Source organism: Oscarella lobularis, chromosome 17 (genome assembly GCF_947507565.1).
Source record: "Oscarella lobularis chromosome 17, ooOscLobu1.1, whole genome shotgun sequence".
Classification (NCBI taxonomy): domain Eukaryota; kingdom Metazoa; phylum Porifera; class Homoscleromorpha; order Homosclerophorida; family Oscarellidae; genus Oscarella; species Oscarella lobularis.
In genome coordinates, this window is record NC_089191.1 from 975,774 (window position 1) to 989,441 (window position 13,668).

A 13,668-nucleotide genomic window follows, 5' to 3' on the forward strand; every position below is an offset into this window, starting at 1 on the left:
GTCAAAGTCTGAGCGACATAGACTACAGCGCTGAAGCTGACCTTTCTTTTGTTTTCGGATCACGATATTCGGTGCAGTACCATGGCCACGTCTGTTGCGGGCATACCGGTGAGCCTGTTGATTGCATCTACCAAGGAGGCTGTCCCTTAGAAGCTAACAGTACAGCACTCTTAATTAATTCATGAGTAGCGGTACAAACAGCTGTGTTTTGGCAGAGCCCTATTCAGTGTCTGTATCTTGGGCAACAGACTCTGTTCAAGACTTCTTTACTTTGCTCGTAAGTTTGAGTGATCTCTTTGGTAGTTTACTTATACTGCATGACAGGAGTAGAAACGAGGAACGGTTCGGGGAAGATTCTATCAAGGAAAAGAAGAGCTTCTCTGCGTTGAGGGATTTGTAGAAAACACTTCGAACATGAAAACTGAATGAGGCGTTTTTTGGCAGCTTTCTGCTTTGATCTACAAATCTATTCTGAGCAGCTACATGGTGCATTGCCTGATGCTAAAACTGAAAACGGAATTGCTTTAACGTAAGGTAGAAAAGAAATGTTTATAAGATAGTTTCGGGAGAAAGCGGAAACGTGCACGACGTACGGGGACTAGTGGCAGATTGCGTAATATCTCGATCGACGGGTGAACCGGAATTGTTGCCGAAATGACCTCTCTTGTGCTCCGAATCAACGTTGTCGAACAGAACAGCGTAAAAACTATTCAGGTGAGCACCAAAGGTCTCTCACCAGACACTAATAAGGGAGTCCGCAACGCCTCATGATCGCCCTTTCACGACCCCGTTCTCACAGTTCGAACCAAGCACGACCGTCTACAATGCACGCAATATCATTCGCGAGAAGATCAGTGGCAAAGGGCCCGAGGCGGGAGCAGGTAAGAAGACCGGAAGTAGACCGTAGACTATATTGTGTGCCTGTACATGTGCGGCAGCCCACGTACTATAGTAGGCTTTTACTTCCCTCCTACCATGAATTTCGCGCGCTTGGTCTAAACTCTAGCGCTGATTCGCTGGTCGATCTACACTCTATTGGCTTCTGCACGAACGCGCGCGCGCCTTCGCTCCTTATTTGGTAATTTTGGTTGTTCCAATGTACGCTCGTTCGATTGGAACTCGTGCAGGCAGCGCAACGTAACGCTGCGCTTCCAACCGTCGAGCCACCTTTCTATAAATAGCTAGTGGGTGTTTTTCACGCTCACTCGTCGCTCGTCTGCTGTAGAACAAAGCTACGGACTCTTTCTGCCCGACGAAGACCCGAAAAGAGGCGTATGGCTCGAAAGCGAACGAACGCTCGACTACTACTTTCTCAAAACGGGTGTAAGATCGCGGAAATGAGACGTCGTAGAAAGGAGCCTCCTGGGCCCCTCCCCCCTTCGAGACATCGTGTTTTAGGATCTGCTTGAATACAAAAGCAGAATGCGCCAGGCTCGCGTGCGAATGATGGACGAGTCGCTCAAAACCTTTCTAGTATTTGAAATTTCAAAAATGAGATAATGTTTAATTGATTTAAAAATTCAGGTTGATGATACGTTCGTTGTCGATCAGCTCGTAAAGATCGTGTGCGAGCGAATTGGTGCAAAGAAATTGAATTTTGAAATTTTTGATTTTAATTTAATTAATTCTAAAGGAATTACGAATTTTGAAGAATTTTCTTTGGTATGCGAGGAAGAAGAAACCGCTCTCAAGAAGGTGATGTCTCCCATAGCCTTTGAATTATTTAATCAATTAATTAGTACTATATTTTTAGGCTCCTTCGCAGGTGAGAGATCAGAAGAGAATGGAAGCCTTGAAGAAGAAACTTCACACACAGGATGACGGTACCAAGTCCTATATTTATTCATTTATATTTATTTATGTATAGTCAATTGGCTTGCTCACGACGAAACGTTGAGATTGCAAGGAATATCCGAATCCCAAGTTCTACTCTTGAGGTACACCTCACCACACAAAATTTTGACGTCACCATGTTTGAATTACTTTTTCATAGGAAGAAGTTTTTCTTTTCCGATCAGAACGTCGATCGCAACGACCCCGTCCAACTCAATCAGCTCTACGCTCAGGCGAGAGACGCAATAGTCGACGGCACTCATCCTTGCGCCTTCGACGAGGCCGTCAATCTGGCGGCACTCCAATGCCAAATAGTGTTCGGCAAACACGATCCATCGAAACACAAACCAGGATATCTGACCGAAGAGTCAGACTTTCCATATAGGACCTTCTATGACTGACTTACGTTTTATGTACAATAGACTTGGAAGCTATTTGCCTAAAGAATACGTCAAAGTGAAAGGAGCGGAGAGACGCGTGTTCGCCGAACACGCCAAGTTCACGGGACTCTCTCAATTGAACGCGAAATTTCGCTACATCCAAGTCGTCCGCTCGCTCAAAACATACGGCGTCACTTTCTTTCTCGTCAAGGTACGAACGAATCTAATCGGATAATATATAAATGTCTATATTTTTTTATGTAGGAAAAGATGAAGGGTAAGAACAAACTCGTTCCTCGCCTCTTGGGAATCACGCGCGAGAGCGTGATGCGCGTCGACGAACGAACGAAAGAGGTGCTAAAGACGTGGCCCCTGAACACCGTTCGTCGTTGGGCCGCGTCGCCGAACAGCTTCACTTTGGATTTCGGCGACTATTCGCAGTCCTATTACACGATGCAGACGACGGAAGGCGAACAGATATCGCGCCTCATTTCTGGATATATCGATATCATTTTGAAGAAGGTTAGCGTTAGCGATTACGTAGACTATATAGTACTTATGTTCTTTTATATAATAGAAACGTGCTACGGACAGACAGGTGCCCGAGTTCGAAGATCGGTCGACAGCGACTGAATACTGGATTCTTCCGGGGAAAAAAGCTCTGCAAATTTCCATTGCAAATAGCCTTCAAACGGCCAAAGCGACCGTAAACGACTGCGAAACGGCGACGCACTTGTCGCCTCTGGGCGACGATCCGCAGTCGTTGACGTGGAAGCAGACCGCCTTGGACGTGTCGCGGCACAACGTGGCGTCCCAATTGGCTGCTATAACGGCGTCGGCCGCTCGAATGGTCGCACTCATTGAAGGTATTCGTTTATTTATATATAATTAGTTTTATGTATCTTTTTCTTAGTTGGTCCTAATGATATCGACTATACGGCCGTTGGCGCCACGGTGACGACTCTGTCGTCGAATCTGACCGAAGTAGCCAAAGGTGTCAAGATGATAGCCGCTCTAGAGAAAGACAGCCAGAATGGGGATGAGCTTCTTGGAGCAGCTCGTAATCTTGTCGACGCATTGAGAAGACTCCTCGCGTCAGCTGAGTCAGAGCCTCAGGCAGGAAGCTAATGATTATATTTAATAATATATTAATAGAAGTGTTGGTGGTCTTTTTTAATACTGTATTGTTGGTGGTCTTTTTTTTTTAGAATCGTGACGCTCTTTTGGACGCTGCTGCCGTGCTTGGATTGTCTAGCATGCGTCTAGTTCTCCTAATGGGAGACTCCGACGTTTCTCAGGACGTCTATGACGCTCTTCTCGTCAAGGCGAAAGCGGTTGCATTGGCTACGTCAGAGCTTGTGCAGAATGCAAAGAGCGTCGCGGAAAAGTGCTCGGACGCGTCACTCCAGGCCGAAGTCGTAACAACGACGGAGGAAACGGCAACGGCGACCTCTGAGCTGGTCGCTTGCACTCAGGTAGGAAAAAGAGATTAGCAGTAAGGTAATTTAACGAGAAACGGGTCGAATAGTGTAGCTACGTAGCGTTTTCGTCGGATTGAAGTGTATAGCGCACGTTTGACTTGCCCGTTATAGAAGCGGACGTAGCGCCTTGATTTTGCTGACAAAGCGAATTGTCGTAACTGCGTATGCGTTCGCTTTTGGCATCCAAATAGCGACTGAATGTCTTTAGAATAGACTCACAATGCATTTTGCGACCGATTCATCGCTTCTATTTCACGTATTAGGGCATTTCGTAGCAACGCGAGACGATTGACGTCATGCGTTGCTCAATGTAGCGTGACAGGGCGTGTCTGGCGTACGTAACACACATTCCGCTGTCGTTTTTCGCATTTCGAATTGATTTGCGACAAAATTTCGTTCGTTTTTGTTGTCAGAAATGCATTTGCGGCCGATACGAACACTTTTTGATTGTGAATAGCTGCAGTCGTAGGGTCCCAGTCGCGTATAAGTATAAATAGCCAGCATTTACGAGTACTAATCAGATGGAGCAGAGCAGAGCTCGTGGCTAGGATAGAAGGGAGATTGGCAACACTCCCCAAGGCTTGAGGCACTATGGCCCGGTGGTCGCCTCATTCCTCACTTGACAAGGGTGTAACATTGCACGCCTTCCTAGTTCTCGCATCTCTCTCCCAGCTCCTGGGCACCTCTGTCACCGGATAAACCTCCATAGCACCGTCTTCCGCGGGGTTTGTGTCAAGTGTCGATGTTTTTTGATGTTTTTTTAATGTTCTATACGCAAGAAACGCGTTTTTTGAGCTTCTAGCGGTCAAGCTAAGCTTATTTCCCCAAAGGGGGACCCTTCGCCAAATCCACGAATATAGAAGCCCTTTACCCAAACCTTCAGATATCATAGGCAAAGGAAGTGGTCTTTACACTTTACCGCCAGACTTAACGAGTAAAAATTCAGTTTCCCGACACTTTTAATTAGTCGGCCCATCGCCTCTATAAAATTTTTCTTGGGGCATTGCTTCCAGCATAGATATAGCATCTATCTTTCTTTCATATTATTATATCTATGATTCCAGGCCCTCTTCCCACACTTGAAAATTCTCGGCAGAACCCTGCTTCGAAAACGTCTTTTTTTTATTTTCTTTTTTGTTAGATTATTGGCTCCACTGTGACCAGTTCCCTCTGCCAAGAGCAGCTGATTAGTTGGGTGAAACAAGTTGCTGGAGCCGTTGAAGGATCTGTCAGCTCGGCTCAAGTAATTGCCTCGCGTATATGTATATAAACACACACGTATCCTTTTTCCTCTAGAACGCTTGCAGTGATGACGACGCTCTAAAGAAACTCGGCATGTCGGCGACGAGAGTAACGGACGCACTCCAAGATCTTCTACGCTACATTCAAGACATCGTCAACGGCGGCGAGCACAAAAGCGACAAATACGAAGAGCAAATAGGAATAATACTGGCGACAACGAGACGACTCATCGACAGTCGACAAAACGCGCAGGAAACATTCGAATCAGCTCAAACCGTGGCCACCGTATATATAATATATACAGTATACCCAGGCCTACTTGATGATAGTTATGTCAAATCGCAGGTGTCTTCCCAAATGGTCTCCTTTTTCAAGGACGAAGCGTCCGGCTTGTCCGACGAGGACGCGAAGCGGCGTCTCTTGGCGGCGGCGAGAGACCTCGCCGACGCCACGGCGAAGATGATCGACGCCGCCGGCACGCTGGCGCGAGATCCGTCGAGCGACGACGCTCGTTCGACGCTTCGAACGGCGACGGAAGACCTGCGCTTGATCGTGAACGCGGCTGCTAGTAACGCGATGAAGAGGATGCTCATCAAGAAGTTAGAAGTATGAGAAATTTTCATATATACATATATATATATGATTATTGATTTTAAGGTTTCTGCTAAGCATGCTGCTACAGCTTCCACGCAGCTCATAGCGGCGGCCCAGGGAGCTGGTCTGACCAATCGCAATGCGTCGTCGCAGCAACATCTTTTGGATACCTGCAAGACGGTCGCCGACCAAATTAGCCGACTTGTTCAGGCCGTACGAGTCAGCAGGGCGGATTCGGAGAGTTCGAGTGCCCAGCTTGCCCTCATCAACGTCAGCCAGGCTATGATAGAACCGTGTCGGAAGATGATTGTCGCGTCCAAGGCGGCCGTGCCTACGATCGAAGATCAAGCGGCGGCACTGCAGTTGGCCAACTTTGCCAAACAGGTTGCTACGTGTCTAGCCAACTTGATATCGGCTGCTTCTGATGTAAGTAGAGCGAGAGCGCGCCCGTCCTTTTTACTTGGAGCGCGTTCTGTAGTCAGCCGAAGCGTGCGGATCTTTGGAATTAGAAAATGTCATTGATTTTGTGAGCCAGCTGGAAGATGATCTCGTTACCGTTCAGAAGACCGCCGCAGCGGGGAAATTGTTGCCGTTGCCTGGAGATACAGTGAAGTCGAAGACGAGCTCTCGTTTTTTGAATTGAATTTTTTTGCCTTTTTTCAGGAAGAGTCGTGCGCTTTGGAGTTGGGCGCAACGTCGAAGACGGTCGGCGCGGCAATGGCCCAATTGCTGACAGCAGCCGCTCAGGTAAAACAAAACATAAATAAATAGAAATTAAAATATCGATTGCCTGATGCCGTCTCTGCGGCTTCTTAATTGAAGGGCAACGAGAACTACACGCGAATCGCAGCTCGGGATACGGCCGACGCTCTCAAAATTCTCTCCGGCTCCGTTCGCGGCATCGCCGCCACGACGAAACAGCGCAGCGCTCAAGACCAGATCGTCGTCACGGCAATCGAAGTGATGCATCACTCTCGTCGTCTCGTCGACGAGGCGAAGAAAGCGATCAGTTCGCCGCAGAATCCCGATCGGCAATTTCCTCTCGCCCAAGCGGCCAAAGCCGTATCGGACGCCTTGAATCGATTGATCAACTGTCTTCCCGGACAACGCGACGTCAACGCGGCGATTCGAGAAATCGCTATGGCCAGCGTTGCCCTGACGACGGAACAATATCCGTCGACGAGCGGCGCGTCCTTTCAAGACGTTCAAACGTCGTTGAGCGTCGCAGCGGCCTCGCTAAACGTCAGCGCGAGCGACCTGGTGGCAAACTCGCGCGGAACGCATCTACAGTTGGCACAGGCGTCGAAGACGTTTGCTGGGAAGTACGGTGACGTGATCAACTCCGGCCTCACACTTGCAGGACTATACAAAGTCAGAATTAATTAATTAATTATAATTTGATTAATCGCTTATTAATTAAATTATAATTAATATTATATTGTTCTGTGTAGGAGCCATCTTCTAGGAAGGATATAGTTGTCCACTTAAGATCGGTCTCCTTGTCTTCGAGCAAGTTGCTTCTCGGCGTCAAAGCGCTCTCGGCCGACGCCAACGCGCCGAACGTGAAAAACAACTTGGCCGCAGCAGCGAGGTGCGCGCGCCGGGAGAAACGATTTTTTCTACTCTAAACGACTTCCTTCATTGTCAGGGCCGTCACCGATGCAATCAACGCTCTCGTGACGGTTTGCACCGCCGCGTCGCCCGTCCAACGCGAGTGCGACAACGCGCTGAGAAAGATCCAGACGACCGGCGCCATTCTGCAGAATCCCGACGAACCGGTGACCGACAGCTCCTACTTCACCTGCCTCGACTCCGTCAGAGAAAACTCAAAGGTAAAATAGCTTTGGTATTATTACCATAGCAACCCCCGTCTTTCCTCGCACAGATCTTGGGCGAAGCGATGGGCGAGATAGTGAAACACGCCAAAGCGGAACGACACGACGACTTCGTCGACGCCGTACGCAAGGCGACGACCGCCGTCTGCGCGCTCGCGGAAGACTCGGCCCAGTCGGCCTACCTCGTCGCAATCGCCGATCCGTCGAGCACGGCCGCCGTGCCCGGCCTCGTCGACTCGTCCCAGTTCGCGCGCGTGCAACAGGTCGTCCGACAGGCGTGCGAGCAGCTCTTGGATCCTTCTAGTGCCCGGTCCCAATTGCTGAGCGCGGCGACGATCGTTGCGAAGCGCACGTCGGAGCTGTGCGGCGCGTGCAAGACGGCGTCCGGCAAGACGGATAATCCCGTGGCGAAGCGGAAATTCGTTCAGTCGGCGAAGGACGTTGCTACGTGCTCAGCCAATCTCATACACAAAATCAAGGTCTGTTTGTGAGAGTGCGGCTATATTGGTACTTATGTCTGGTACGGTTCTCTTTTCTCATAATAGACGTTGGCTTCGGATGTGTCGGAGGGACGTCGTGCCGAATGCGCTCGATCAACGAATGCGCTTCTGGAAGCGATTGATGAGTTGGTTGAGTTTGCTTCCGCTGCTGAGTTTGCCTCTGTTCCGGCGCAAATAAGTTCGGAGGTATAGATCACTGCATAATTAATCCATATCGTGTATTTTTTTATTCTGAAGGCTCGTTCTGCGCAAGAGCCTATTGTGTCTTCTGGCACGACTATGCTCTCAGCCAGCTCGCGTTTGATCGATTCGGCAAAGAGCTTGGCTATGAACCCAAGGGATTCGTCTGCTTGGCAACTCTTGGCCAGTCACAGCAAAGCCGTTTCGGATGCAATGAAAAAGCTTCTGGCAGCTCTAAAGTTAGTCAAGACGTTTGTCAATTATATTAAATCTATTTTCCTGTTTTATTACTAGGGACAAGTCGCCTGGCCAGGCGGAATGCGAGAAAGCCATCGAAGCATTGAATCTCGCCATTTTCGAAGTGGATCAAGCGTCCTTGGCGGCAGTCAGCTCCAAATTGACGCCGAGCACCGAATCAACTCTCCAGGGCTTCCACACTCAAATGAGGAGCAACATCAACGAAGTTAGCGATCTCATTGAACCGGTTTCCATAGCGGCGAGAGGAGATCCGGAAAACCTCGGTCACGTGGTATGGCAACTATCCCCAAACGGGGGGGATAACGTTGTTAAGCGTTTCCTAGGTAACAACGTTCGTAAACTACTTCCTTCCTCTTTCGAGAGCAGCCGTGGGCGCGGCATCGAAAACCTCGAGCGCTCGTCGCCAGATGTCCCTTCTCGAGGAGACGAAGACACTTGTGGAGTCGGCTCTCCAGCTCATCTACGCGGCGACCGAGTGCGGTGGAAATTCGGAGGCGACCGAATTCTTTCCGGACGTCATGGAGGCAGAAGAAAACATGACAGAAGCGGTGAAAGATCTAAGGGGAACGCTGGAAATCGCCGCCAGCGAGGCAGGCTTCACCGCGGGAATGATCGAAGCGGTTTCAAGGGCGGCTAAAACGGTAGGTCAGGTATATTAATTAATTAATTAATGAGAGTTTTTGTCTTCTGCTTTTAGTTAAATGCCGAGGTTGGCAGAGAGGCCACGAAATCCTTTGGGGAATATCAGGAAAGCGCGAGCAGCTTAGCCAAAGCCATCGTCCTCAAAGCGCAGGACATGGTTATGAGAGACCGTTTCGCTTGCATTTTATTCTCGCTGAACAGTGTCGTCATATAGGTTGGAAAAGCGGGAACGAATCCACTGGAACTGGGCGTCATATCGAAAAACACGACTGCCATCTACTGCAAAGTGGCTAGCGACTGTGGAGGCGCTCTTGCTACAGCAGAAAACGACGAGGTATGTACGATAGCTCTTAATAAAGAGTACATTTATGTATCTCTATCGTTAGATTGCCGATGGATTGAAGCGGGCTTGTCAGAAGTTGGGCGACGCCCTTTGCGAGCTTCTGCAGTGCGCTGGAAGCGTCCAAAGCAAACCGACCGATTATCAGGGACGGAAAGAACTCGCTGACGCTGCAAGACAAGTCGCCAATCAAGTAAGAGAACGAAGCAAGACTATGTCTGTCTTAGTGACTTCGTTTCGTTCTCAGGTTGCCTCTTTGATGGCCGCTCTGCAAGCGGGTGCCAAAGGAGCGCAGGCGTGCATAAACGCGGCGGATGACGTAAAAGGAATTATATCGGATCTGGACACTGTGATCATGTTCGCATCAACTGGGCTATTGAATAAGGAAGATGAAGCAGACACATTCGGAGATCATAGGTTAGAGGGAAAACTAATATAAAAGCCACACCATCGAGAATAATACATGTACATGCATAATAGGGAGGACATAGTTCGCACTGCTAAATGTCTACTGGAGGATACGAGAAACTTGGCAAGAGGCGTCACCGGGTCGCAGAAACAATTGGCATCCGCCGCTGAAGCGTCGGCGAACACCATTAAAGTATTGGCCGATCACGTCAAACTTGGCGCCGCTGCACTCCCTTCTGATGATCAAGAAACTCAGGTGTATAAACAACATTGATTATTTATTTATTTATTAATTCTGGCTCTATTATATAGGTTCTCTTGTTAAATGCCGTTCGCGATGTTGCTTCGTCGCTTAGTTCTCTCATCATGGCGACAAAGAACGCCTTTGGTAAGGGCGTTCAAGATCCCACCATGGAGCAGCTTCGTTCATGTGCCAAGGTAAATTTATTAAAATACGTAAATGTTATTGTTGAGATTTTTTTCCTTTCCGCACGTAGAGCGTGACGGCCAACGTGTCGTCTCTCCTCGAAACGTTCAAGGCAGTCGATAACAAAGCAGCTCGCGGCGTCCGCGCTCTCGAGTCGGCAATCGACGCCATAGCAGCTCAGCTCGCATCGGAAAGCGAATCGCCGACTCGCGACGCCGCCCCAGAAGACGTCATACGCGTCAGCAAGGGCGTCACTATAGCCACGGCGAAGGCAGTGGCTGCAGGGAATTCGGGTCGACAGGACGACGCCACGGCGGCGGCGAATCTTAGCCGAAAGGCTATTATTGATATGCTTCGTACAACGAAGGTAAGACAAAAAAGTGCAGTCAGTGTTTTCTGAAATTGTTGTTGCTTTATAGGCGGCTGCTTCCAAAGCCGAGGTTGTGGAAAGCGGAACTCGTTCAATCGCAGCTGCGAAAGACTGCGCCGCGTCGTTTCGCTCTCTCCTCCAACTCGTTCACTCCGTAAGAAAGAACTGATTCCTCTTTTTTTTTGAATTAAAAGATTCTTCGTCTCAGATTCTTTTGAAGCCTTCCCAGGAAAGAAAACAGAAGCTGACGGCCGTTTCTAAGGAAGTCGCCTTTCACGTCAGCGAAGTCGTTCAATCGGCTCAAGTTCTGAAGGGCGCCGACTGGGTCGATCCGCACGACCCGAACGTCATAGCCGAAAACGAATTGCTCAACGCCGCTGCGGCCATCGAAGCCGCCGCGAAGAAACTGACGCTGCTCAAGCCGCGCGAAACGAAGCACGTCGCCGACGAGACGTTGAATTTAGACGAGCAAATTCTCGAGGCGGCGCGTGCTATTGCTGCGGCCACCGGCGCTCTCATCAAGTCGGCGACAGCGGCGCAGCGCGAGTTAGTTGCACAAGGACGAGTAAGCAATGCACACTATACATAGCCTTTGCCTAGCTTAAGGCTAAATCTTTTAGCTTCTTCCCGGTGTTCCCGGTTCTGATGACAGCCAATGGGCGGAAGGTCTCGTATCAGCGGTATGCGCACCTTTTATCCTACTTTTTCTTCTTTACAATTTTTTTTCGTCTAGGCTCGTCTGGTTGCCTCCGCAACGCAGTCTCTCTGCGAGGCGGCGAATGCGGCTGTGCAAGGAGTCGGCAATAAGGAAAAACTCGTCGCGTCGGCGAACGCAGTATCCTCGTCAACTGCTCAGCTTCTGTTCGCCTGTCGAGTCAAAGCCGACGCGGACAGTGAAAATTCACGCCGTTTACAGGTAGGCCGGTACCTCATATACAGTATATACTGTATATATAGAGAGAGCAAGCTGTCAGCCTAGTTAATGATTATTTCGTGTCCTTATCATACGAATCGTCCCTCAATTTAATATTTAGGCCCTAAGAATTAAAGATTAGGTCCTCAATTTAATATTTAGGCCCTAAGAATTAAAGATAAGGGTATTCAGTTTCTCACCTCTAGGCTGCTGGTTTTGCGGTGAAAAAAGCATCGGAAAATTTCGTCAAAGCGGCCGCTCAATCGGACGAGCAGGAGAAGGAGGAAGAGTTTGTCCTCGCCGGTGGCGAGGGCAAAATCGGTCGCATACGAGAGGAGATCGTGGCGAAGGAGAACATCCTAGTGAAGCAACGCGAACTCGAAGAGGCCATGATGAAGCTGAAGAGAATTCGTCGCCATAACTACCAGAAAGGGGAAACAGACTAAGGTAAGTAGTTCGCATTGGCTTAGGAGGAGCGAAGTCATGATCACTCTTTTCTTCAGAGACTTAACACAAGAGTCTCTCATAGGTAGTAGCTATTTGTATTCACTTCTTTTTCTGTGACTTTGCTAACACAGCTAACTGCTGATAGACACCCAACGCCTTTGCTATCGTTTCTCTTTGTCATTTATTATTGCACGGAAAATTTATTCTCAATTCAAAGTAACAGACGCTTACAGTATATTATCCTAATTATTTAATTATTTAATTAGTTCTTTTCGACTGATTTCATTATCTTCTCGTAGGAATCCGAGTAATAGTAATCGGAATCGACGTCATCTCCGTCGAGTTTCAGTTTCACGAACAAATCGTCGCCTATTCGCTTCACTCGATGCGTTCGCTGTTTCACGCCCTTCGACTTGAGCAAGTGCGACGAACGTCGAGGATCGCGTGGATCAGCGAGAGCGTGATACAGACTCTCGCCGGTATCTAGTGTTATTCGATGCCGATGCCACGGACAGACGATGCACAGTCGGCCTTCGAAATCCTATAATAATTATGGATTATATCCAACGTCACGTGCCGCACGTGATTACTTCCACCTCGATGTCTCCTTGATCGAGAGGACCTCCGGCGTCTGTGTGTCAGCGGTCAACGAGTCGTTTTTTTGGGTGAATTTTTGCGCCTTACGATAGCAGCGTTCGTCCATGGCGTAAAATTCTGCGTCGTTTATCATCACGACGACGAGATCTCGTCCGTTGGCGCTCGCCCTTGCCGAGCTGTAGCGTTTCTCGGCTCGTGCGACTTCGGAGGATCTAGCAGGAAAGCTATGAAACCGGTTTCTGCACGACATCGGCTTCATATCGGCGATACGGCAGGCGAAATGGTACTCATCGGACATTTTTTCTCCGGGACATTCCGTGCCCGGACTAAGTAAGTCCTGGGGCGCTCTGGGGCCTCCTAAGGACCGCGTTTTCTGTCTACAGAGTCACTTTCAATTGAAACGGGTTCTAAGCGTCTGGGAAGTTTTAAATCAGCGACAAGCGAAGTCGTATCGGCGAGATCTCGACTTCGTACAGTGCTCTGAAGGTAAAAATATCAAATTATCTTACACTAACGGGTGAGTGAGTACTCCTAAATCGTGGAAGTAGAGGCTCCTTATATAAAGTCGCGGTTATGGAAGCATTGTATTCGGCGAAATGGTCAAAACTTGATACGAGGATAATTTCATAAACATTTTAATTAAAAGTCTGTCTGAAGAACGACATTTTGTGCGTGGGAGACCAAGAATCGCGATATTTTGGTCCTTTTGACGCGATTCAGTCGTTTCTTCAACTATTTGAAGTGAAAATGCAATTCTAAAGCGTTTCGATCGCGTCGATTCGACGGATCGTTCGTTTTAGGCGAGAAAACCGCGATGCGATCGGAAAATCGCGCTATTTTTGGTGCTTTCGACGCGATTCGGCCGTTTCTCTTCCTAGTCTAGTAGATTGTTGGGTGATAGAACTTTTTCGATTCATGGGATGGACCAATCTTTAGTTTTGGCCGAGAAAATCGCGAAAAAACAGCCACCATCCTCCCCGCCTCCTCCCCCGCCCACCTCACCCATCTTAGCATATTTCAGTTGGCACCGGCGCGCTGCGCGCCGGTGCCAACTGAAATATGCTAACTAATATAGAACTACGTTGGTGAACTTCGAACGCGCAGTTCGCAGAAAATCGATGCTTTTGTTCAAAATTTCGAGATTTATCGAAGCTAGTCGTTCCAACATCGATCTTCGTGGGTGCCGAGGGACTAAGCGTGCCTAGAAAAGCCATTAGAGCG

General features: G+C 48.8%; 2 protein-coding genes across 3 annotated transcripts; one reads left to right on the forward strand and one right to left on the reverse strand.

Moving 5' to 3' along the window:
* The first annotated feature begins 608 nt into the window (after window positions 1-608).
* LOC136197624 (talin-like) lies at window positions 609-12,112 on the forward strand. Its single transcript, XM_065987430.1, has 41 exons — window positions 609-714; window positions 800-881; window positions 1,226-1,323; window positions 1,399-1,473; window positions 1,525-1,579; window positions 1,634-1,695; window positions 1,754-1,823; window positions 1,868-1,937; window positions 1,994-2,200; window positions 2,256-2,424; window positions 2,478-2,735; window positions 2,791-3,079; window positions 3,127-3,329; window positions 3,422-3,688; window positions 4,836-4,937; window positions 4,991-5,221; window positions 5,282-5,542; window positions 5,594-5,956; window positions 6,009-6,137; window positions 6,194-6,277; window positions 6,353-6,901; window positions 6,982-7,121; window positions 7,179-7,362; window positions 7,416-7,844; window positions 7,911-8,051; window positions 8,103-8,284; window positions 8,340-8,574; window positions 8,627-8,944; window positions 9,001-9,102; window positions 9,160-9,279; window positions 9,332-9,478; window positions 9,533-9,702; window positions 9,766-9,949; window positions 10,006-10,131; window positions 10,191-10,487; window positions 10,540-10,644; window positions 10,699-11,055; window positions 11,111-11,170; window positions 11,224-11,406; window positions 11,610-11,850; window positions 11,907-12,112. The coding sequence occupies exons 1-40, from the start codon at window positions 655-657 to the stop codon at window positions 11,847-11,849; spliced, it is 7,404 nt and encodes a 2,467-aa protein (XP_065843502.1). The 5' UTR covers window positions 609-654; the 3' UTR covers window position 11,850; window positions 11,907-12,112.
* On the reverse strand, window positions 12,020-13,387 carry LOC136197625 (Rieske domain-containing protein-like). 2 transcript variants are annotated; one of them, XM_065987432.1, is made up of 3 exons: window positions 12,535-13,387; window positions 12,447-12,481; window positions 12,020-12,391 (listed from the first exon to the last, which is right to left on the reverse strand). In XM_065987432.1, exons 1-3 carry the CDS (start codon window positions 12,743-12,745, stop codon window positions 12,113-12,115), a joined length of 525 nt encoding a protein of 174 aa, XP_065843504.1. In that variant the 5' UTR covers window positions 12,746-13,387; the 3' UTR covers window positions 12,020-12,112. The 2 variants fall into 2 exon arrangements, with proteins under 2 accessions (XP_065843504.1, XP_065843503.1); XM_065987431.1 differs by having other exon boundaries at window positions 12,441-12,481.
* Window positions 13,388-13,668: the final 281 nt, after the last annotated feature.

Bases quoted from the DNA above. Each gene is read 5' to 3' on its own strand.
- LOC136197624 (XM_065987430.1), top strand. From the start codon at position 655: ATGACCTCTCTTGTGCTCCGAATCAACGTTGTCGAACAGAACAGCGTA. The intron at 9,703-9,765 runs GTTAGAGGGAAA...CATGCATAATAG, and splicing joins GACACATTCGGAGATCATAG to GGAGGACATAGTTCGCACTG. The intron at 9,950-10,005 runs GTGTATAAACAA...TCTATTATATAG, and splicing joins CTGATGATCAAGAAACTCAG to GTTCTCTTGTTAAATGCCGT.
- LOC136197625 (XM_065987431.1), bottom strand. From the start codon at position 12,745: ATGTCCGATGAGTACCATTTCGCCTGCCGTATCGCCGATATGAAGCCG. The intron at 12,482-12,534 runs GTAAGGCGCAAA...GCTGACACACAG, and splicing joins CATGGACGAACGCTGCTATC to ACGCCGGAGGTCCTCTCGAT. The intron at 12,392-12,440 runs GTAATCACGTGC...TAATTATTATAG, and splicing joins AAGGAGACATCGAGGTGGAA to GATTTCGAAGGCCGACTGTG.